General features: G+C 44.1%; 1 protein-coding gene across 4 annotated transcripts in view; it reads left to right on the forward strand.

The window, feature by feature from the left end:
• Positions 1-25,827, forward strand: part of LOC1275590 (uncharacterized) — a 49,248-nt gene that overhangs the window by 21,913 nt on the left and 1,508 nt on the right. For all 4 annotated transcript variants that reach the window (XM_061661951.1, XM_061661954.1, XM_061661952.1 and 1 more), the window contains exons 2-10: positions 9,469-11,066; positions 11,217-11,349; positions 14,276-14,374; positions 18,670-18,769; positions 18,858-19,032; positions 20,534-20,620; positions 20,723-20,841; positions 20,919-21,030; positions 21,129-21,378. In XM_061661951.1, coding sequence (XP_061517935.1) covers positions 9,996-11,066; positions 11,217-11,349; positions 14,276-14,374; positions 18,670-18,769; positions 18,858-19,032; positions 20,534-20,620; positions 20,723-20,841; positions 20,919-21,030; positions 21,129-21,378 — 2,146 coding nt within the window. In that variant the 5' untranslated portion in view covers positions 9,469-9,995. The remainder of the gene's footprint in view (positions 1-9,468; positions 11,067-11,216; positions 11,350-14,275; positions 14,375-18,669; positions 18,770-18,857; positions 19,033-20,533; positions 20,621-20,722; positions 20,842-20,918; positions 21,031-21,128; positions 21,379-25,827) is intronic.

Here is a 25,827-nt window from a genome sequence, read left to right on the forward strand (position 1 = left end):
AATCGATTTTCCACGATTTATGATACCAATCAATATGTGTACCCGGCCCCAATGATGATGTCTGCCGTTGCCGAAATTTTTCCTTCACTCCCACTCGCTCGTTGAGGTGGCATTAATGCGGGGCGCAACTTGACTAAACACAGGGCTCGTCCAAAAAGCAAAGGCAGAGACTGCATGGCCAGAACTGTTTACATTGGCTGAAATAATAGGGCAAAAAATGAATCAATTGCACAGACACACACACGCTCACACACCTGATCGATATTCGATCAAATATTTCGAATTTTGGAGGAACTGGCAACGTTTAGGGTTTAGTCTGTGTGATTGTAAATGGTATCGGTCTTGATGCTTAGGCATTGCTTTGGCAGCCATTGATTTCTCAACGCTATTAGAAAATAATTCAACGGCTATTCAATTAAACAGAAAGGCCAATGCTCCTCTAGCTCTGCAACCAGTGTTGCGAACGGTGACGTTCATCGACATAAAATTGTAAACATTCATTCGATTTGAAGCTTCCCATTCCCATCTCTCTCTGTCATTTGACATTCCCGTCAAAAAATGTCATTTGACATGAAGACATTTTCAAGATACATTCATTTGACATTCGCCAACCTGTATGAATAGTGATCTGTGTAGTATTGCAAACGGCCGTATTCATGTCAAACTACAACAGAGCGTGCGGTGCAAAGGCTTTCATTTCACTAGTTTTTGCTATTTCACTAGAATCCCCATATTCAGCCACGATACACTTCATAATCCTTCGATCGTATCGATTTGTGTTGTTCAAAAAATGTCAAATGACATTCAGACTAAATTGTTTACATTTCATGTCACTGCATCAGCCCTGACGGTAGCGACACGAATGAATTTCGTTTAACGACAGTCGTGTCGTGGAAGCATTGAATGTCATCAGCCAAAAATTATTTTGACCGGCTGTTTACGGTGACTGTCATGAAAAATGTCAACAGTTAACAACACTGTCTGCAACTCTCTATGGAGCTCTGAAGGATCAATTTAGCTCTGCACACTCAATGCAGAAATTCATACTCACATTGGAGTTCTGTAAACTCAATATACCTCCTCGCGCTCAATGTAGCTCTGCACTCTGCACTTTGGCGCTGCAAACTCATTGCAGCTCCACGCGCTCATTGTAGCTCAGTCAGCTCAATATTGCTAATTTACGTTTTTTTGGTTAATATTCGTTAACATTACATGCCTAAACACGGCCTTTCAAGGTGACACATTTCATATATTGTCTATAACTTTGCTACGCTTTCTGATTTGGTATCTTTGTTACTGATAAAACATTTTCAAAGACCTTTGTATACTAGCTGAGAGGTTAAATTTGTGAGAAAAATGCTCATTTGCTATGAATTTCTCTTCCGATTCCGGATAAGATTCCGGATGTTTCATGTTTTGACATTTTTGTGTTTTTTTACCGAGAATCATTCCAGTCAGTGAACTTACAGTTAAAAAAAAACTCCAGTAAAACACATCCAGTTAGCGGTCACCTACTCTAAATGCAGTCATGTAGTGAGCTCAGAGCTCTCACTTGAAAAAGAAGAGACCTCTCTTTGGATTTAACGCTCCGTACAAAACACTTGCGATTCAAAGGGTGCTCTACTAATTACACCAGCGCTTATGTGAGCAATTTTGGACATTTAACTAATACTACGAATTTAAACAATGCTAGTAGAGGCGTTATTTGTCTTGTTTGTTCAATGTACAGCTCTAACACTATGATCGAGCTAATTATTTTGTTCGATGTTAGTCAGACCACTGCCTCAGTTTGCGTGCAAGCAAAAATGACTAAAGCTATTTTAGTGCCACTGCCACTGCGCGCGACGTACGAATAGTTTCCAGCCTATTTAGACGATTCGATTAGTAGGGGTGTTTAGTTGAGAGCAATTTTTCCTATTCTTTTCAAATTCATTCAAAGACGCTTGGACGGCCTTGGTGTATGCGATCGCGTTTGTTGGAAGATTTATAGCACCACTCGAACCGGCTCGGCACGAATTCGACCCTCCAAACGGTGAACGCACATTGATACGTTCACATAAAAGTAAATCCATTTTTTTTTGTGTTGTGCGTTGTCATATTTTGTCATTTCAGCACTTTTCCACGCGTCCCGAGGTGTGTTTGTGGAGGACACACCAACAGCAGCAATAATAGTTCTGGTCGTTGGTTTCGGTCGTTGCTTTACCCCGAGACATTGTGCTGACATTGAACTAGAGGAAAATGGCATTCACACGACGCCGGTTTGGTTTTGGCCGCTGGCCACGCGCGGAACGGCATTCTGCGGAACGCATCTTTGGCAGCAACTCGGTGTTTTCCATTTCGCTTTCATATTTGTATGTGTTTTTGTTTTGTTTTTCACTCTTGTTTCACAAATGTGTTTGTGCACTTTCTGTTTCTGTAACCTGTTTTTTTTTCACCTCTCCTTCACCTTTCTTTATCGATCTTTTACACGCCATGAAGTTTTGGTTTTCTCGCGTTTTTCGCGGCCATTTAATGCGCTATCATTTATCCGAACTCCGGGTCTGGTGTTCCCCTTCCTTTCACACCTTAATGGCATTGGATGCAGAAGGAAAGTTGTTAGAGTTCGATCGATTGTGGACAGTGTGGCGATGATGTGAGTCATTTTCGAGGCGTTTACGGTCGATTTGGCGGTCGTCAGCCGATCGAATTCGATAGCTTCATTGCGTGCGGCAGTGTGGAAAGATGTTTTTTTCATACATTTTTTGTTTGCGATTGGAAATAAATGAAGATTGTTTTTTCGTGCCTGGAAAACTGAAAACCCCGCCAAAGCACTGCAACGGGGAAGCCAATTGTGGCGGTGTGGATTTCTAAATTGCAATTTAAATTGACATTTGTCAATAGGAACTTTTTGGAAAGTGTAGAAAAGGAAAGGGGATAAAAGAAAATGACAATAAATGCATTGAATTGTACTACTCTTTTAACAGGTTTTTACCTTCATTTTTGGGAACTTGTCACAAGTTTTTGTGCCTAATTAACATGTTAATGCTTTATGTGTATTTAAAGATAGTTGTACATGTGTTAGAGTATATTAGAAAACAAACAACCTACTCATTTAACTTCTATGACCCTTTAAACATACCTTCATAATTTGATACAGGGTTGTAGAACCTCTTCTTAAATTATTCTCTTTTTATATCTAAATATAAAAAATGAAGTCGCTTTGAAGACGTCTTGCGAAACCAATCTGCACATTAAAATAGAAATGTCTTCATTTCTAGCTCGAAATTTTCACATTTAAAACTCTCATTATGATTCTATTTATTCAGCAAAGTAATTTATAACGAAGAAACAATAATATCACTGACACACAATCTATCCGCTTTAAATAATATTATTCTGTCAGAACAATTCGCCAACAAGTCGTGTCTCCCGCCGTGCCTCTATCATCGACTTTGGCGTTAATGTTTATGCGTTTGCGAACGCTTTATTAAAAAGTAAACGCATGGTGTGTTTTGCTTACCATTTTCCCGGACATCTCCCTCAGACCAGCGGGGTAGCAGGCTAAACACCGTCTCCTCTCTCTCGTAGTGCGTAAGATATATTGTCCCCGGTTCATTTCCATACCAGCTGCCCTTATTATAACACGGAAAACAACTTACTTTGCCCATTGCCTTCCTTGGTTGGTTTAGCAGGGCGCGAGCACTAGCACACATTTGAAGATACCTTCACTTAACACGCTCTGTTCAGAGGTCTGCTTCGCGGGAAAAATTTGGGCCATAAATTAATGCCTTCAACACACCACAGTCGCGCGCCTTAACAACACTAGTAATGGTCTCTGGAATTTTGAAAGAGGAGAAGCGGAGGAAGCAATTTTCCCAGTGGAGCTATTATACCAATGCTTAAGAGCTTAGCCGCTGCGTTGCCAAAACCACCACCACCTCATAGCCTCATAGTAGTTAGGGGGGAAGAGGCATCTTCAGAGCCGAAGATTCGAAGATTCTACCTTAAAGAGATGCTTTTGTTGGAAGGTTTTGGCCTGCTATATTGTTAGAGCGTTTGCTTTTTTGTTCTACAAAAAGCGGGAATAGATCGATGCACGCGAATGGAACGCGGCAAACACAGTGAAACTGTAAAGTAGTTCAGTCGTGAAACGAAACAACTTAAATCGTTCCATGCTAGCGTTGCTTCAACCATTCTACCAGCGGGAAAAGCTAGAAGCAATCTTTCCCAATCACCGGGCTTTTGTATTGAGCCTTAGAATTTCGGGATGGGATTTAGAACTCAATTGATTAGTGGAAACTCCTGCCCCAAATTGAGTTATCTCAGCGTTTGAGGGACCTGTTTGTTCGGAGAGGCTTTTTTCCGAAAATCCCTCCCAAAGCTTTGGAATCTCATTGCTTGCGTGCTTCCTTTGCCTCTGTTGTGTAATATCGTGAAATCGGTTTGTGAATTGTTGGCCTTATTTGGAAGCATACATTGCTCTGTCAACGCTGAAATATTTTTGAAATGAAAATCACAACACAAAAAGGGAATGTGTGTGTGTGTGTGTGTGTGTGTGTGTGTGTGTGTGTGTGAGGTATTTTATTGATGAATTATTAATAATAAAAAGATTGAAATTATTGCGGTGTCCGCTATTGGAGTCAATACATTTTGACGTCCAAAGTAGTTGTGTGCGTATGTGTTTGTGACTCACGATTGACTTTGATCAATTACAACTACCCGTGGTGAATGCAATTTATTGTCAAAAATGGGAAAGAATTTTCTCATTACAGCAATGCAATGAAAACCCCGCCCAGGGAGAGGGACACGTGTGGTTTTCATGCTGAAAATAAGCGCCTTTATCAGTGTTCTTTGAATTGCTGTCAAAATGTTGTGGTTTTTGTTGCGTATGTTTTTGAGCGCGCGAAACAGAACGCTCCAAAAAGCCCCTTGCCCGAATGATTGGTGCAATTAAAATAGTAAGAAGAAGAAGAAATTTGTAATAAAATCGAAAAATTTATAAGTTTTATATTTTTGATTACAGTACTCATTCTCTCAATTTCATATGTTTACGTTTTATCGATCCACCATCGTCCATCAGTGTGTGGGAATTTAATTTTCCAGTTTTTATTTTTAATTATTTGCTCACACACGCCACAAAGCAACAACAACAAAAAAACCACTTGACACTTGACGACAAAAGAACAGGAATTTTACAGCTCAAACGTAGCCGCCCGTTTCGGGCCTAATAATAAGGCCTTATTACAGACTAACAAAAAGAATGTGTGTGTTTGTGTATTCTGATAAATTAATTAATTACAAGAATTGAAGAGAAAATGCCCGCAACAAACCCAACCACCCATCCACAGCAAAATGATGGTAATAAAGGACATTGGAATTTTTCCTGTACACAACGTGAAATGAACGTACCGGAATGTTTTCGGGTACATGAATGTCACCAACAACAAATTGTGGAGCATTCTTTCGCCAATAAAGAAAAGCCAACCAATTTCCCGATGGTGGTGGAGACGCATGGTTCGTTGTGGAGAAGAATGCTGTGTATAAAACCGAACAACGCGGTGGGATTATAATTCAAACGATGAAAGCTGACACGGCTCACGAGCCCCGTCTTTTTGAGTAACCGCCCAACATGCCACTTGTTGATGTGTTTCACTTTATTCTTCGCTGCATCCAAACTGCATCCAATGGCCATCATCATCACACAGCACCAGCACCCCGTTAATACTCGATTGGGCAATTTGTTTCGGCATTCTTTTTGGTTATGCTGTTTTAATGTTAAATATGCGAACTCCCGTACTCAACGAACAACAACAATACTGGAACAGGTAGTGTGTGGGTGGGAAATGTATTCTGAAACCTCAACACCTACCTGTGGGAGGGATGAGAGATGTACGGGGGGACGATTGGGCCGCTGACGGGGCAGCCCGTTTTGCAGCCCGTCGATATTTATCGGATTAATAATTCATAATTCGTAAAATTAATTTTTACTGCACATAATTTATTCAATTACAACCGTGTCGGCAGAAGATCTTCACCCACGGGGACTCAAGCTCGTCCCAGACTGGGGGAGGGGATTAACACATCTCGCCCATGGCTAGTTGCTGGCGGTGTGGGATGATTGGTTGGTAATATTGATTGCAAATTGGGACCGTTTGTAACATAATATCGATTTTATTGCTGCATTTTAATGTGAGAAATGCTATTTTATGGTGAATTGTATTGCGTTGAAATTGTAAATAAAAGGAGTCTAATTATAGGATCGCCATTCTCTCTCTCGCTCCATATTGCGCAGTTTACCGAAATAAACGAAATCATTGACAGTAACCGCAATATGATGGTTTATTTTTATTTCCAAATTTGAAATTAACAAAAGTGTCCAAAAATACCACGCAAAACAACAATGACGCTCCAGTGACGTCAGCGGCTCACCTTTCCTTTGTGATGTAAAATCAATTCTAACAACCGCACACAACAAATTGGCTTCTATTGTCGCCTTTACAAAAGACCACTTGCTGCCTTTTGGCCCTTGCCAACCACTCCACTTGGCGCGTTGGGCACGTGTAGTGTGTGTGTGTTTATGCGTTGCCTCCAAACTAGTGATGTGCTCTCTAGAGCGCACCCTCGACTACGACCCGACTCCGGCTATTGTTAGTCCGATTCCGATTCCTGCAAAACCACTAGTCGTCTGGAGTCGTCTGGAGTCGTCTGGTGTCGTCCAGAGTCGTCCAGAGTCGTCCGGAGTCGTTCGGAGTCGTCCGAAGTTGTCGAAGTCGTCCGGAGTCGTCCGGTGTCGTCCGGAGTCGTCCGGAGTCGTCCGGAGTCGTCCGGAGTCGTCCGGAGTCTTCTGGAGTTGTCCGGAGTTGTCCGGAGTCGTCTGAAGTCGTCTAAAGTCGTATGGAGTCGTCCGGAGTCGTCCGGAGTCGTCCGGAGTCGTCCGGAGTCGTCCGGAGTCGTCCGGAGTCGTCCGGAGTCGTCCGGAGTCGTCCGGAGTCGTCCGAAGTCGTCCGAAGTCGTCCGGAGTCGTCCAGAGTCTTCTGGAGTTGTCTGGAGTCGTCTAAAGTCGTCTGAAGTCGTCCGGAGTCGTCCGGAGTCGTCCGGAGTCGTCCGGAGTCGTTCGGAGTCTTCTGGAGTTGTCCAGAGTTGTCTGAAGTCGTCTTCGTCTGGAGTCGTCCGGAGTCGTCCGGAGTCGTCTGGAGTCTTCTGGAGTTATCCGAAGTCGTCCGGAGTCGTCTGGAGTCGTCCAGATTCGTCCAGAGTCGTCCGGAGTCGTCCGGAGTTGTTCGGAGTCGTCCGAAGTCGTCCGGAGTCGTCTGGAGTCGTCCGGAGTCTTCTGGAGTCGTCTGGAGTCGTCTGGAGTCGTCCGAAGTCGTCCTGAATCTACAGAAGTCGACAGAAGTCGACGGAAGTCGGAATCATTCGTAGTCGGCCGCAGTTGAAATTATCGGGGTCGGATCGGAGTCCACTCCAAAATTTTGCCTACTTTACCCATCACTACTCCAAACCGTCAACGTTGAACGACATTTCGCATCGACATTGGACCATCATCATCACAATGATTCCACGGGCCCGTTTTACACTTAAACCGACCGATAATCTAGCCCTACAGTGGAACGTTACTACTTCTTGTTTCCACGAACGTCATCCGTGCGGGAATGGGTGATGATTGTTATAAATTGAATTAAATCTTTCCTCTTCTCCCGACTGCCGGCTTTGGAGCAGTTGAATCGAACTTCCCTGTATGACACACACGAGCCAAATATTAGCCTGGTTGGGTGCGCGCTACTACGCTTAATCTAACGCGTCGCGCGGCGTCATCGACAGAAGAAGTGTTGGCATTTTGCAGCGCTCCCAGCTCTCCCAGTGGCCTTTCGGGGTTCATGATGTTGGCGGCGGTATCATGATGGCGTGTAAGTGATGAAGTGAAATTTATGACACTCACATCGTACACACCGTCATTGGTTTTGCCCCAGCGGCTTAAGAGGTGACTAGGAAGTTCGCAACGGCGTATGGGGATGAGATGTAGGAAATGGATCCCGCTAGTGTGGCAAGTTTATTAGATTTAGAGTGGAGCGAAGAAAGGTTACGCTTTATTGGTGTCTTGTGGCGAACGACAAGAGCCTAAGTGGCTGGTTATTTTATTAGTGGGTATATTAGTCTTATTTTAACTATTTAATCCCCACTCCCTGCTGACTCCAAGGATTTTTGTATCGATTAATTTTTACTGTTTCGCTCACTGGGTAATTGTTTCCTTAACTCCAAGCAAGCAAAATAGGAACAGTAACACAATCAAAGACCCAATACCATTCAATCAAATATGCCCCTTTTCCTGTGTGTTTCCCTTGTGCTACTTGCTGCTGGGATGTATAATTGTGCCACTAACATACACCGTAATCCAACTACCAGGGCCGCAAACGGAGCCAAAATAATTGCTGTCGATCAGAAACGCGTGTGTAATGCACCACCTTCCCGTGCGTGTCCGCTTCCAATCATCACGGACTGGCATCGTGATTTCCCTATGCCTCTGTCTGTATGTGCAGTCAAACGTTTGGCATTCTGCCAATGCACGGAAAGTGGAAGTGTTCGGCTCTGTCATCTCGCGCGAACAAAACGGGCCGACAAATGGACAGACAAATCACAAATGCGGGGGTCGATTTGGATCGAAACTGAACTCCGTTTGTTCCGCTGTTTTGGTGGAAAATTAGATCGACACGTAAAGCTTTTCTTTCCACGTTATTATACGGTCGGTTTGTGTGAATGTGGGCCAAACGTTGCAGCCGATGTTGCTTTGTCGATTCTTCAGAGTTGATTCTTCAAAGAGGGGTTCGGATTGTTAGCTGTATTTAAATGTGTTGTTTGTTGTTTAAAATTCATTTTTGAGCGATTACTGCATAAATAGAAGACTATTTTAAAGCTGGATCAGTACCCATGTGAAATAAGTTCCAAATTGTAATTCCATATCCGACTCGACTAGTGCTCGAAACATCTGAAGTTATGGATTTGTGTATGATCGACTGTGTTAAAAGCGCCAAGATTTAACAAAAAGGTCGAATTACAGTCGATTATAAAGGGTTTTTTTTTTTTCTAAAACTCCGGCTTAAGGCGTCTGTTACAGGGATTTTTCTCGAATTTTTGATAGTCCGTGCCACAAATTCAATAAATTCGCTTGTTCTGGATGTTTTTTCTATAAATATTCATCGGCTCAAACGGACTCGAACGACTCAATTAGCAAAACTACAACCAATCAACAATTAAATTGAGTCGTTTTTATGGTTAGGATTCACGAAATTGAGGGAATGGAATATAATGGTCACTGTGAAACAAATAATTCTGTAAAAAATGCCAAGAATCTTGATCAAAGCTGTTGAAGACTTGCTGCTAAAGTTGCTGTTGCTGTGTTCTTGTTCCTACAACTGCTTACCGTAAATTCATTAATATTAATCCAAAAGTGCAACATCGCTAATCAAATGCTAACATCAATCCATTCCTTAGTGACGCTTTAATTGCAACAAAATATACCTCAACAACAGTGCATTAGTAAGTGAGATTGTTTATGACAGTTCAAAAAACCGCCCCGAAATTCGTTCAGTGTTCAGTGACCAGCAGGGAAGCAGCGGCAGCAGCGGTGGAACACAAATCAAATGAAAACTCCAAGTGAAAGGACAAAGCGTTTGCTTGTCGTGACGACTGTGCCGCCATCGGCGGGCGCCGCATTCCTGCTGCCCGGCGGCGATCAGATGCGAGTTCGATCGTGAAGTGCTGCAGCCTTGCCCAAAACCCAGCAGCCCAGCCGAGGTTCGCGTCTTATTGCCTCGCTGCTAGACGCCCCAGTGTAAATTTTGCCACTCACCGCGGTCTCCGTCAGCTATTCAAACCAATCAGAGGGCCGCGCAGAGAGATATAGCGTGTTATTTAGTGTTTAGGGTAATTACACAGTGTGCAACAGTGACAACTCGCCCTCCAAGCGCGAACCAAGCCAACAAGTGCCTGCGCTAGTCTCTCAGTGAATCGGAGGCACCATGTTCTCCTCGTTGCCACCGAGCGCCACCGGCGGCGATGTCGTAGTCGGTAACGTCAAGAAAGGCCCGAGCAATTGGTTCTGGTCGTTGCGCCGTCAGCCGAAGCCGAAAAAGGCGATCCTCGAGCCGGACAAACCACTGCAAAAGAGCTGCGTCGATCTACCGTCCGCCACTACGAACGGTGGCTCCCCCGGTCCGTTCGGAACCTTGCCAACCCGGCTCGATGAGGTGGTGTCCACCAGCAGTTCCACCATCGAGCGTCCCTCACCCGCCTGTACGTGCGAGTACGTGCAGGTGTTCGAACCACCGGAAACGACGGGCAGCATCTCCACGACTGCCACCATCACGAAGACCGTGTCCCGGCACCACCAGCACGCCGACAAGCTGCTCGAATCTGCCTCGTCCGACAGCAATCTTGCCTTAAGCTCTGCTGCCTCCTCTCCGTTAGAGGGAGCTGCCAACGGGTTGCAACCGTACGCGACGAACAGTTTGCGGCGCCGGAAGGAACAGCAGGTCGTGTACGGTGCGAAAACGGTCACAACCGTCACGAAGACGACCGTACTGAACCGTCAGCGGACGTACCGGGTGGGGCTGATCTTCAGTGATAATGGAGAGCTGCTAAACAGTAATCTCGATCTGCGACAGCTGGTGGAGGAAAGTAAGCGCAACTTCCTGAACGCGCTCGAGAACGGTGTTCCGGTGGGGGATGGTTCTGCCATTCCACCACCGCCCCGGTTAGCGCAAGAACCGGCCAAAGAAGCTAACAACAACGAACGGTTAAAGGAAGCTGCCAGACGTCCGGAGTTGCAGCAGCAGTTTAGCATACTGGACGACAGCAACTTTGACTTCATCGATGACAGTGCCGATCTGTTCAACCGCAACTACCCGCATCAGCCGCCGCCGGTGTCGGCATCATCGGTCGGGCTAGAACCAAGGTCACTGGTCGCAGCGGCAACATCAGCGGGAGCAGCTTCGACCTTCCCCATTACCAAAGTGTTGCGTATGTGCAACAACTGTAAAAATAGAAGTAATCTAGTCTACCAGCGAAGCTGCTCCCAGCCCCATCGTAAGGTAATTGGCAATGTCCATTAAATATGGAGGGGAAAATGGGGGATACATCAACAATTGACGTCTGGGAATAGGAAAGCTTTGCTATAAACATTTCATTTCATTCTACGTTTCTTTTCCAAATAATAATGTATTTGTTTTCCTTTTCCACAGCAAATCAACGATGAGCTGAACGAGGTCGAGTCGGAGATGAAAGCCCACGAAAGCAAGGAGGAGAACAAACATTCCAACAAAGACAAACAGATGGCGCTGGGGCGGAAAAAGTTCAACATGGATCCAAAGAAAGGTATGGATGGAAAGTTTTGTACCCCGAGCGTTGGAAGCTTTTGTTTGGGCGTGTTTCCGCTTTTGTTTTTGTGCGAAAACTTTCGCCCCAGGTGGTTGGCGTTGTTGAGGTGTTTTAGAGAGAGAGAGAGAGAGAGAGAGAGAGAGAGAGAGAGAGAGAGAGAGCGCTCAAGGACTTTGGTGCGAGTTTTTCGAGTGAAGAATTTCTAAGGTTCCTCGGGAGTTATGCTTCGTAAATTCATCGTTTTCCCCATTTTTTATAAATTTTAAATATTTTGGTTGATATGTTGAACCTTAAATCGTTCAAATTGTGAAGAATTTGAAGCACTTTCGCACTTTGCTAGCTCACAAACCTCTCCAGAAATCTCCAGGACGCTATCATATATCATTATTAAACCAATATCATCTTCCATTTCCAATTACGAAACAATTAAGTGGTACCATCACACACAACTCTTCTTCTGCCGCTCCTGCAACACCCATCGGAAGCATTAATCATTGCGCGCTGCGTGTTGTATCTCAACCCTCCATGTAGAAGTAGTTGGTGTGATATATGCGCGCTCTCCGTTGGGCGTTTCAGATTCCCCACCAGAAGAAGATTCCCCGGTGGCGGTGGTGGTATCCAAGGCTACTTCCGGGGCGCACATAGAAACCATTATCCCTTTGGCAAGAAGTGGCCCTGCCCTACCTACCCACCCAACACCATCGATGAATGATTGTCTTTATTCGTTTAATTAAATTGTCCGCATCCGTTTCGATGGTGGAGGATGATGGTTCAGGTTCCTTTCCCTCAGTTCAGGTTGAACAAAGCGACGTTCGAACCTGTTGCTCCTAAATGGAGCAATTAAGCTTGTACGGCACGGAACATGGTACGGCGGACACTATAGACGAATAGTTTCGGATCGATTCAAACCTGTCGAAGGAGGAGTGTGCTGGGTACCACCGTACACACCGGTCGTGATGGGTGCGTTGCGTTCTGGAGAAGTTGTCAGGAAGAGTTGTTCGACTAGTTTTGCCACTCCGCTCTCTCTCTCTCTCTCTCTCTCCGCTGGACCTGAGATGTGGAGGGGAGATATGTTTGGCGCGTGTACACGACCTTGAAGAACCACTCGGTTCCTTCCCGCCAGCAGGTTTGAAGTGCTTTTTAAAATTAAAAAATCATTCATCATTTCGCCCACTGGTGGTATGCTTGTGTGTTGTGTTAGCTGTCAGTGTCGGAAGAAGTATCTTGATGTCGCGCCGGTTGGGACAGGGTGATGGTGTGTGTTATTGCATCGAGTGGTAAGCCGGTTTGTGGCAAGCCAATTCTTACAAATGACGTTCTTTTGAGGGGATTCTTCTTAAGAGCTTCAGAAGTGATTCGCTAACTAGTGCCACATTGTTTGTGGTCTTTGTTGAACATGCTTTGTTTATGTACAGTGGTTGAACAAATTGATATTTTACGTCATTTTAGAATGGTTTCCTATTCAATACATTCTATTGGTGATAGCATTGTATTGGAATAATTTGCTACTTCTACAGTTTTATTTAATATCCTGATTATCCTGACGTATTATTTGATAAAAAAAAACGTCATGAATTTTATTGTATAAAGGTTCCGACATGTTTAAATACAATTAAAAAGGGTCTAAATGACTATCCGTTAAATCGTGCTGTACAGAAAATACGCTTTGCTATGAAGGGCCATGAGCAACATTCCGGAAATGTCTAAAAAACAGATATTTTATTTGAAAAATAAAATTCAAAAAAAATATTTTAAATGTAACCTTTTATCTGTGTTATCTAAGTTTCCGGATGAGAATCAGGCCAATCTGATAAATGTCTGGGGTTAAATTTCGTTTTTAAAACATAGATAGAGAAATTTGGTTTAGAGAGACTCATATAGACGAGAAGTAACAATTTCATCGAAATTTGGAACGACATCAATATTACAAAAAAAAGCAATACGGCCTTCTGAAACCGTTCTTCCTCAATAAAAAAATATTAAAAAGTCTAGATTTGAGATAAAGGCCCGACTGACCGACTGAAAATGTCGCGACTAAATGACTGACGAAGAGTTGGTTGCACAAAATGTCACTAAGCCTGAGATGATCACACCAACTCCTTGAGTCTCACCTCTGATCATCACAGTAGAACGCGTGACACTGACATTATTTTGTTTCAGCCAGAATTTGTCATGACTATGTTAGACATTTTACAAAGCTGATCACAGTAAAAAAAGTCATGACATAGTGACTGACCAAGCATTGGTCCCAATAATGTCACGAAGCATGCATTGATCACACCAATCGTTTTGAGTATCATTTCTGATTATCAGAATTGAGTGCGTGACGCTGACATGGATTTTGTTACAGTCAGATTTTTTATGACATTGACAGTGACATTTTGCGGCACTGACTGTACCAATAAGCGTTGTACTTATACTGTACAATTGAGCGTTGTCATTATTACTTCATCATGATCAGGATCATTCAGTATCGCTTCAAATTTTAGAGTATTTACATCAAATTTTCATTTTTTTTGCTGTCTTTGTTAAAGATTCAAATTATAATTTATAATTTATAATTTCAATTATAATCCTACGCGGACATGTCCGGCCTTATAAGGCTTTAGAGACTTAATTCATTACCACGCAACGCAGCTGGATAGTTAAATCCATGGTACGGGGGGATGGTCCATCCTAGGCTTGAACCGATAACGGGCATATTATTGAGTCGTTCGAATTGACGACTGTACCACGGGACCGCTCCAATAATTATAATTTAAGTTTGGTTAAAATAACCAGTAGCTTTATACGCTTATTCCTTCTTGCACTAAACTCTTTTTTGCCTGCAATGTTTTACTCCATGTTAAAATGAAAAATTCAATTCGATAAATTTATACTAACTTTTCTATTTTCTCTCTTTTTTCTCTTTTTGCCATTACAGGAATAGAATTTTTATACGAAAACCAGCTGCTAAGGACGGATCCGCAGGACGTGGCACAGTTCCTATACAAGGGAGAAGGTCTCAACAAAACGGCCATCGGTATGTGCTTACAAAATCTCTGTTGTCGGTTGCTGTGTGTGTGTTTGTGTGTGTGCGTGCTTCTGCAACTCCGAAACAGAATCGAATGCTAGAAATCATCCATCAAATGGCGCGCACCATCTGCAGCCAAACCGGGTCCGATAAATAATGTATATGCCTACGAGGCAGGCAGGGGTATACATTCCAGGCCAGGCAAGAATGCTTGGCGGACAGGAAAGGTGGTGCCAGCGCGACAATTTCACCAGCCGCGCGATACAACACGACGAATGCCATAAATTGGAAGGATTTATTCGAATTCGCCTAGGTGAAGTCATGCAGGGAGGAGATGGGCGTGTGTGTGTGTGCTCCATGTACCGATGTCCATGTGCGCCAGGATATGTTTATGGCGCTTGGGTATAAATATATACATACATGTTTTTTGCCTCTTCTCGTACTGTGCTCGGACCCGGTGTTGTGTTACCGGGAAGTAAGCGATCTTTATTGCCATCGTGTGTGTGCGTGTGTAACGCGTTAATCGCAACGAATGCAATTTAATGCATTCGGATCTGTGTATGCGCGTATTTTTGCATTCCTTCCTATCTTCCCCCTTTTTTTTGTCCCTTGCGCGGTGTTTTATTCATTACCGGGCTAATGTCAAATGAGAGTGTTTTTGAGTTTTTTTTTTGTTTTTTTTGCTCTTCATTCTGACACATCTCCCACGTGCGTACGATTAATCGACGATCCTTGTAATATCGATATCATATCAGACTGCGAGGAGAGTCATCCTGTACCTGCGTGCAAGTAGCAGTAGTAAATTGGGAAGGGAAGTGCATACTTTTTGGAATTGGATTCAGCGCACCGGATCGGACACTACTCCATTCGTTTTCGATACCGTAATAAAAGCAAGGGAGTACATTGGGCGGGCGGAGAGTACGTGTCTGGGGTAAGCTTTACCCGATGATGAGCTCAGATAAAATAATTGCCTTTTTCAATTTGCTCCCTGTCCCCGCACCTGCTTGCACACCCACCACCACCGCCATGCCGTGGACACTCGGTAGCTCAACGCAAAAGGGATGAATTACGGGACCAACCCCCGCGCACACACATCAATTGTTAAACTTTAATTCACAAATTATGCGCTCGAGTTCGAACAGTATTGCAAAAACACAGAAAAAAAGAAAAAACACGTGATGGAGCCCTTTTTTTGTTACAACAAACTGCACTTTTTGTCCTCCCCACCATGCTGAAAAGCCTCATACGGGAGGGATTGGGATTGGGAGGATCATACTTATTTCATACGCTAATGATTTTAATCGTAGCAAAGTTTGATGGCAACAGGGAAGATTTATCGTGCGCTGTTTTTCTGTCCACCTGCCCCCTCCCCGCCCACTTAACACTCCAAATACACTCGATCGCATCGGATAGATATGGGCAATGTAATGGCATATTAATTAAAATACAGTCCCTCTCTTTCCCTTTTCTCGATATGAGCACGTGACATGACACGAGCATTAAACATAACGAAACAAAAAAACAAGAGAGTCACACTACCGTTAAACAGTCGTTATCAGCCCTTTGCTGATCACTAAATGTAGCCATTTTGGGTACAGGGGATGGTGAGTGCATTCAATGCAAATGGGGATTTTTCGTTGTGCAAATGTGGTCGTAAATTCGTCATTCAAACTGCTCAAAAAACTTGGTCACACTGATAAGGCCGTGTTTCTGTCTCGTTCTGTATTCAAGTATCCAGTATCCATCGGTTTTTTTTTTTTTTTTTTTTTTTTTTTTTTTTTTTTTTTTTTTTTTTTTTTTTTTTTTTTTTGGCTCAACAACCGATGTCGGTCAAGGCCTGGCTGTACCCACTTGTGGGCTTTTGGCTTTCAGTGACTAATTGATTCCCCCCATAGCAGGATAGTCAGTCCTACGTATGGCGGCGCGGTCTATTTGGGGATTGAACCCATGACGGGCATGTTGTTAAGTCGTACAAGTTGACGACTGTACTACGAGACCGGCAGTCGGTTTATGCATTCAAAATTACTCATACAATCATTCCAAACGCCTCTCCCAATACAATGTGAGAGGAAAAATACTAGTGGTGGGAGATCGGAATCGGACCTTCCTGATTCCGTGTTTGGAATCAATTCCGGGGCCGATACCGATGCTGGAATCGATTCCGATTGCGGAGCCGATTCCGTAGTTGACTCCGGAGCCGATTCTGATCGCGGAATCGGAATTGATCTGGGAATCGCAATTTGGCCCGGAATCCGAATTGACTCCAGAACTGGAATTGACTCCAGAACTGGAATAACCTCCGAAATCAGAATTAGTTATTAAATTGAAAACAGATGTTTCAGAAGCGAAACCAATCCGGGAATCTCCACAAGAATGGATTGTTTACAATTAAATTTTGATTCTTCGCGGCTATCAAAACGTAGCATCGTTTGACCCAAACGCCTATTCTTATGGACCGACTCCATTTTGAAGCAGATTGTGATTTCGGAGCCGATACCAATTCCGGAGTCGACTCCGATTCTAGATCCGATTCCAATTCCGGAACTATTTCTGGAGCCGAGTCAAATTCCAGAGTCAATTCCGATTCTGGATCCGATTCCGAAACCAATTCTGGAGCCAATTCTGGAGCCAATTCTGGAGCCTATTCTGGAGCCGATTCCGGTTCCGGAACCAATTCTGGAACCAATTCCGGATCCGATTCCGGAACCAATTCCGGAACCAATTCCGGAGCAGATTCTAGAACCAATTCCGGAGCCGATACCGGAACCAATTCCGGAGCCGATTCAGGAACCAATTCCGCAGCCAATTCCGGAATCGATTTAAGAAACTGATTCCGAACCTACTATCCGGTATCGAATTCAGCAAAACTTCGGAGCTACCCTTGATCGATTCCGACAAAAACTTCATTTCAAAAACACTAAAAAATACGCATCGAATAGTTTGCTGTTGCGTTGGAATGCAATTTTACAACTCTTTTCGATTATTACACACGCACGTACGTGTTACATACCTTTGAGTGTCGTCCCCTGAACAATGATAAACCACGCATCATAGACCCATGAAAACAGCGGGCGATAGATGGCACGAAACCTTCCAAAATTGTTATTCCCTATTATTATTATTATCATTGCGCCTTTTGCAAGGTGATGGGGATGAGTAATTAATAATAACCGCACAATGTTATTTTACACACATACAGGGGAGGGGTTTTGAGTTGTGGTATTCGATTTTTTGCTTTGCGACACTACCCAACGGGAGCTACCCAGCTCCAATAGGCAGCCTGATAATGGCAGGCGCAGCCCGATAAAAGGTAAACAAAAATAATTAATATCGTGTTGATAAAATGCGATTAAAACACAGTGTCCAATTGTTATGTGTGTGTGGTGAGGGTTCGCTTATTTTGTTGCACATACACACACACAGAGACACGCAGAACGTTTGTTGGTGTCGTTTGATTTTCGGGGCGTTCGGGACATGTCCAATGGTGCAGCGCCGGGGTTGTGGTTGTGGTTCCGGATTCTGTGGTCCCGCGTGGAACGTGCCCTGGTGCACCCTTTTCTGGGTCGCGCTGACGCTGACCGATGATTGAAAGATGTTTAAAGAAGTAAAAGGGGGGACACAAACAGTGGGAGGGAGAAATGCTTCCGCATTTCAATTCCGGTAGCCCCCATGGATGATGCACCACAACCCCAACCTTCTCCCATCCTGTGTGTGTGCCTGTGTGTGTGTGATACGTTGTTTTGCGGTCACAGAATGGGTAGTTTGTTATGTTGTGGGCCCATTGCTCGCCCCTCATGTGTTGCACCTGACACGGGCACAGGGAGGACAACACCAACGAAGGAAGGCACAATGGTGTCCTGTGCGTAATCACGAAACCATTCTGTACCGGTATCATCACACACACATACAGTGGGAAGGCAAACAAAAAAGAAGCAGAAAAATACGGAGCAGTAAAACACATTAATTTTCGCGAATGTGATAATTTTCCTCCCCAGCCGACGAGATGAACAATCATCGAACAAGCGAACCCGAACCCCCCAAAACGGGACTGAGCATGGGGAGTATTGGGGGGAAGCTTAAATAGTGTTGCCATTTTAAATCATTCGAATGATGGCAATAAATATTACTGGGCCCTTTTTTTGAGTTCGTAAAACGATGTATAAAAATGAAACTCACTGTGTCCCTGTGCCCGAAGAGGTAGCACACAATAATGCGATTCGTTTACCGTTTGTGTTTAATTTTAATTTCAATAAAACCGTTGCAATAATGTATCTTTTTCGCTCTCTCTTTCTCTGCAATTTCAGGCGATTATCTGGGCGAAAAGAACGACTTTAACGAGCAGGTGTTGAAGGCCTTTGTAGAGTTACACGATTTTACGAATCTTATACTGGTGCAAGCTTTAAGGTAAGTTGCGCGCTTATGAAGCCAATACCCGCTGGACACTGTTTCTATTAAAGACTTTTTCTCTCCATTCTCTCGCTCCATTTTGCAGACAATTCCTCTGGTCATTCAGACTGCCCGGCGAGGCGCAGAAGATCGATCGCATGATGGAATGCTTTGCCCAGCGGTACTGCCAGCTCAATCCGGACATCTTCACCAACACGGACACGTGCTACGTGTTGAGCTTTGCCATCATTATGCTCAACACCTCGCTCCACAATCCATCGGTACGTTGGCGTTGGCCCACCATAACGCGACATATCTCGAACAGAAACGGGTCCCTCTTACTCGGGTCGCAACATATTTTTCCCCAACACCCCAACAGTAAATAGGGTTGATCAACGTGTTTTGTGCCATTATTGTTACTGGCACTGGCGTGAAATGCAAAGAAGCGCTTTATATAGCATAGTGCGCAGCGGGTTGGAATTTAATTATCATTCAGCAAAGCTGCTTCTTTACCGATAAAAAACACGAGCAGGGCAGCTTTTTCGCTGAGCGTGGTCATTTCAGGCTAGGTCTACGGGGCGATGATGATGCGGTTCCGGTCGGTGGGTTGGAAAATGTTGCATTATCTCTATCCGGCTGCACAATTACCTATTTGCATCTGCATCGATGCACACACACACGGTTTGCACCCTTGTGTTTGGTATGGGGATACGGATTAGAATTACTTCCTCTCTCTCCTGCTCTCTCTCTCTTATAATGATTAACACTAGGGATATTGGTTCTTTATCCGTTTTTGGACACGCTTTTAACTTTAATGTAACATATCACCTGGCTTATTAGCGCAAGTGAGATTGTTGTACGCTACGGCGACACACGCGTAAATTAATGCCACTTGCTGGTGCTTCCTGGGCAGCAACGGCAACGGCTAATCGAACCGGGCGTTAAAATCTGCACTCTCTGTGTGTGGTTTATAACGTACTCAGCAGCTCGAAAAAGGACATAATACCCTATCGTGATCCTCGCGTGCTTTCGATTGCGGAATTGCTTCGTGTGACCTACTGCGCACTTATTACCTTTGCTTGCCGTATCCCTGCTTTGGGATGAGTTCGCTCGTTTCGCTGGTAATTATTTCCGATCTGCCGATTCGGAACTGATTTAAAACCGGCTCCCCCGTGGCTTGGTGCAGTTGCTGCTGCTGCAGCTGCCAGATCGTTGTTACTAGGTCGTTTATCACGCAATCCACTGCCCGGTCGGTAGGCAAGATCAAAGAGGAATTGCAGCAGGTGTAGTATAGGTTTTTTTGTTTTGTTTTGTGGAGCTGGCTGAATTTGACCAAAAACACGGTGTAGAAGCCGTTTAGCTAAATTACAGCACATTGCTCAATGAGTTTGTCAGTCGCACGTGTAAGCTAATCAATGCTATCATCATCGCTCGATTGCATCGCGTATCAACTAATCAGATTGCAACGGCGATGGTTGCAGGTGGGGGGGGGGGGGGGGGGGGGGGGTTGCATAATGGAGGTCAGCGAGCCAGATGCAGCGTAGGATATCGACTTCAAATGAAACTCATCCTTTGATGTGTATATTGGGGGGAAAGGGTCGATGTAATTTGTGAACCATGTGTGTGTGCTGGAATGCACGCAGTGTGGTTTTGCATTCAACGCAACAGTCCCCGTGCAATTGCATACTTTCGTTCGATGCGTGTGCCGCGAATGAAATGAGTCGTGGAATGCCTTTTGCTTCGCTTTTTATTGATTTGTCCTCTCTTTTTGTATTTTTGCAGGTAAAAGAGAAGCCCACGGTTGAACAGTTCATTTCCATGAACCGTGGTATCAACAATGGAGGCGATTTGCCGCGCGAACTGTTAGAGGTTGGTACACCAGTACACTGTACACTGTGTGATGGATCAATGATTTTCAATCGTTTATTTATTTATTTTTTTTTGTTATCTTCTTCTCGTCCGTTGCATTAGTCCCTGTACGAGTCGATACGAGCTGAACCGTTTAAAATACCTCAGGACGATGGGAACGATCTGATGCACACCTTCTTCAACCCGGACAAGGAGGGCTGGCTGTGGAAGCAGGGCGGAAGGTAATGCAATTAACGGTCATATAATTGAACCATCGTTTACTAATGCCCTCTAAATTTTTCTCCTTGCCCCGCCACAGATACAAATCGTGGAAACGAAGATGGTTTATCCTGAACGATAACTGTCTGTACTACTTCGAGTACACCACCGACAAGGAGCCGAGAGGGATCATTCCATTGGAAAACATTGCGGTAGGTCAACACAATCCAACATTTCACACTTGCTCATCCTATTAATTAAACCCCCCCCATGTACTCTATTTCCTATTCCTTTCTCCAAAACGCTGCAGGTGCGCGAGGTGACGGACCGGAGCAAACCGCACTGCTTTGAGCTGCACGCCAGCGGCGGGGCCGACATCATCAAGGCGTGCAAAACCGACAGCGAGGGTAAGGTGGTGGAAGGTAAGCACACCGTCTACCGGATGTCGGCCGCGACCGAGGAGGAGCAGCAGGAGTGGATCACCCGCCTGAACCAGTCGATCAGCCACAACCCGTTCCACGACATTCTAGTACAAAGGAAAAAGAAAGCCCTGGCCAAAAGTTAGTTAGCACTGTCCTGTTTGAAGAACTAAAACAAACAACAACAACAAAAATGCCCCCAATGCCCGAATGAAAATGAAAACCAAAACCACTCCCTCCACTCCTTCTCTTCCCGATCCACCCCAATATTCAAAATCAATCAGAATGCAGGCGCTAAACACACACACATTTAAAGGCATAGAAAACGAATTGTGAAATCAAACTAAAAACAAACACAAAACAATGCCCGCAAATGTTCTCATCCGCCACTGTTCCATTAGGTTGCGATCGGAGAGGCAAAATTTAATGTAAAAAACAGCAATCAGAGAGAAAAGGTAGATTGGAAGAATTTTCTTCTTCAAAAATCGATCGTCAGCCAACGAAAACTCTCTAAATGCGTTGTAGAAATCAAACTGATGGACCCGTGGAAGATGTTAACATTGTTCCATACCGCCAAAAGCGTTAAATTCAAACTAACAATTCATTCTCACGGACGGCATATGAAGAAAATAAGGAAAAAGAGAGAGAGATAGAGAGAGAACAAAAATCAAAAGGAAAACACCCCGTTCAGGCAACCATCCAACATGCATCGGCTGCGCATACGATCGTGCTTTTCTTTCTATTAACTGCTTATACTGCTCCTGCTCCCCAAATGCGGCCCATGATGGGGGGGGGGGAAGCCAAATCATCTGCTTGTTTGTGTGTTTATGTTGCGTTTGGTGTGTGGCTAGCGAGTGATAATACCCCAACATTATTTGTGGCCATGTGTGTATGTGCGTGCGTACGTGTGCTACCGCTCAGTGCTGCTGTAACCTCTGTAAGCTGGTTCCCTGTGTGGGACCAGCACAACTGGTGTGCGTGTGCGGTGGGATGGGATGGTTCCTATCTGTTTTGATTAATTGTTTGTTCGTTTCGAGCGTTAGGTTAAGTTAGTTCGATGAAAAAGTTAGTTAAATTCCGGTTCAAGTGCGCTTTTGATGTGAAGGGAGAAGGTAGAAGATACTAGCCCCACACGCCGTCCCACGTTTAGATTCAATTGTCGTTGCTGCCGTTGCGTTCTGTTTAGATTAATACGCTCCCCCATTTCGTTTGGTGTGGCGGCTTCGGTTCGTGGGCGCTTGGGGAGGCAGATTTAAATTAAGAGGGGAATGAATGCTCCCGCCCCCCACCACTGTTCGTATCAGCCTTTTTGCAACGGTGCGTTCCCGGCCCGGGGTTACAGACGACCGGTGGAATGTGCGTGTTTTAATTTGTGTTAGGTCAGTATTTCCGCTGCCGTGTCCTCGTGGTGACAGGTGAATTTAGGTGAAAATAAGCGGAAAATGCGTAGTATGTTTAGGTAAACGGCGACAGTGATCCAACCGTTGGATCGTAACTGTGATCATGGATGGATAGCGTTAGAAAAAAGAGAGAGAGAGAGAGAGCCACGTGAAAATGCTTCTTTTTGCGCAATATAGCAACAATGCATGGACAAAACCACTCTACTACATTGTAAATATACATATACAGTCAGCTAGCTAACCGTTATTGAAATGAGCTTTTTTGAGTGGTTGAGCTATGGAGGGTTCAATTTGTTTAGTTCCATTGTCTCCAACCAGATAATGTCCCCTTTCACTGGTGTTGAGTGTTAAGTTGATTGCTAATTTACTCCTTAAATTTCGAACATAAATCGTGCGTGGCAAACAACACAAAGCATCTATGCTGATGATGCCCAATGAAATAATGAACCCAAAACGTGTGTGTGTGATGTAGGTGTGTAATATATAAAACTATAAGGTAGAAAGGAGTGCCGCAACCACAGCATCATAAGTAAGGATTGCCTGCAAGGCAGTATTTTACAATCCCACACCTTCTCAACAACGCCTCGGTTCTCTTTGGCACATTGTTCCCCCTTTTTTCACACGCAAATTTTGCCGCGTTTCCTTATTTATGGGCACCGACACCTCCACCGACCAGTGAACACATACACACACCCATACATAGTCCTCCCAGTTCTCCCACCGAGACACTGCTGCGCCCCCCGTAAAGCTACCTTTCCTCCTCGTGGTGTGTAATTGTAACTATCCCTATTTAACTCGCGTATACTCTCTTCCACTCATACAAACACTGTACAACCGCCCTGTTTGTGTCAACTGCTCTGGCCTCTCTTGGCGGCATTGAGCTGTATAAAGCAGCACCACAAGAGGAAGCGGGAAAGCTTCCTTTATACTACATACGCAATCACAATTATAATTGTACTGGAAAAGGATCGAAAGGTAGGGATAAAATAGGGAAGAGTTAAATGGAAAGGAAGGACAATGAGGATAAAAACAAAGCTAAAAAAAGGAAAGTGATTTTAGGGAGGACGATACTAACTGATGATGATAATGCGGACGGTGTGTGGTGTTGTAGGCTAAATTTATATAGCGCGCCTGTAGTTGTAATCATGGTACTGAACACACATTATAACTAGGTTTGGAAACAAGAAGAATGGAGTGTAAAAGAATAAGTGCGTGTTTTTGTTTGTATTTTTTTTTAAATAATTGTTGTAAATAGTGGTGTTGGTTGCCGTATATTTTGTGTATAAGTAAGTGCAACCACTAGAGAAAGAACATGACATTTTTGCCGTAGCTTTGGGAGGTTCATTCGCATGATTCGCATATTTCAGTTGAAACTGTACTGCCACTAGGCTTTAATACCGGTGGGTTTTCTCTTTTTTAAAAAAGGGCTTTTCAAAAGCTCATGTTAATTCGTCGAAACTGTGAAAGTTAATTTGCACAACCCCCGACTGATGGGGATTCGGTGTTACGAATCTCATCAATTGCAATTCCGCTAACGGTGTGCTGCTCCTGCTGTTATACTCTATTTGTTCTGTTTCCTTTTTTCACTTTCCCACTTCCGGAATCATCTCGGACCACCCATGAATGCAAAAATCATTTCACACGTCAGCTGATGAAAATTGGAAGCATTCCAATGTATCCATCCGCTCCCTTAACAGCAGCAGTTGGACGGGAGAGAGAGAGAGTGAGTGAAAAAAGTCGAATAATACGATAATAAATAGGAGCGATGAGGGTTCGATCGCTTGATAATGATGATTGAAATTCGATAATAAAAAAAACACGGGCGGAAGCATAAATAATGACTACAAAAACTGCTCTCACTCTCTCAGCGCTTGGGACCCGTTAACGGGATGGGTCGCGATGGTGGACCAAAGCGTGTTGCATCGATTGTGCACTGTGTGGCGCAAATCCTGCTGATGAGGTCTGGCCTGTTAGTTTCGGCTTTTTTGTGTGTGTTTTCTTCACTCGGGGAAAAACTATAATAACGAAATAAAATTTCCCCTTTTTTCCGGTGTACTATACCCCCGACGGCGGCCACACCAGTGAGGCGCACACTGCCCATGGCACAATTAAAATGATATTTAAAACCGTCTCCTCTACCCCTGCCTGTGGAGAGGACAGGGTTGTGGCAGCGTGGTCGAGCAGCAGTGATGGTAGTGGCCAAGCGGTGGCTGTATATGAATTAATTCAATTTAAATTGATTTTCATCTGGTTTTGTGTCGATTCGATTTTCGCAAATCTCACACACGGTTCCCCGATCGTTACTGGCATGGTTGGCTGGCTGGCTGGCTATCGGCTATCGTATGCAGAGAGGCGGATCCGGCTCCCCTTTTCATCGCACTTTACCAATATGTATCTGTTTCTCATTTTATTATTTATTTTGCTTTTCTGCACAATAAAACCATCCACTCGGTTAACTCTCTCTTTCTCTCTGTGTCCTCTTTTTTGTCCCAAACAATCAAACGCTTTTGCTTTTGGATTGGGGGGTGTTCAGGGTGTCGTCGCCTTGCAGCAGCAGCGATACGATACGATACTATTGACCCAGTTCGGGAGTGCGTGCGAGTTGGACTTTCGGATTCTCTCTATTTGTCATCTAAACTTTGGACCAAATCTTTTTTCGCCATTTTTTGTTTTTGTGCAGTTAGTTTACGTAGCGGCACAATTAGTGTATGGCGTGTAGTTTGTGTAAATCATAGAGTAAAACGAAGATGAAACTCGGCTTTATTTTATCGCCATGAGTTATGGGCGTGTTGTGAGTGCTGCACACAATTAAAACACTGGTTTTGTTTTTGGGGGTGTGATTGTAGTTCATGTTCGAGTTACTACTACTGGTAGTGATTATTCCACTTCTATTTTCTTTTTGTGTTGTAGCATTTGGTTTGCTGGTTCTAGTCAGATTGCACAATTTGTCTATCGTTTTATTGCATTTCATATATATTTATGCAAGAGATTTAGAGAGAAAGATGAGTTGAGCTGTGGTGAGTGTAATAAAAATAAGCTTTATCGTATTTATTTTATTTGAAACTGTTAGGCCGGATCAGCTTGTAGGCAATAACAACGACATGAATGGTGCTATGTTGTTAGTATTTCTCATCATGATTAGCATATTTTTGTTAATGGAAATTTGTAAAGTTCACACAACATTGAGTAT

Source organism: Anopheles gambiae, chromosome 3 (genome assembly GCF_943734735.2).
Source record: "Anopheles gambiae chromosome 3, idAnoGambNW_F1_1, whole genome shotgun sequence".
NCBI classification, from domain to species: Eukaryota; Metazoa; Arthropoda; class Insecta; order Diptera; family Culicidae; genus Anopheles; species Anopheles gambiae.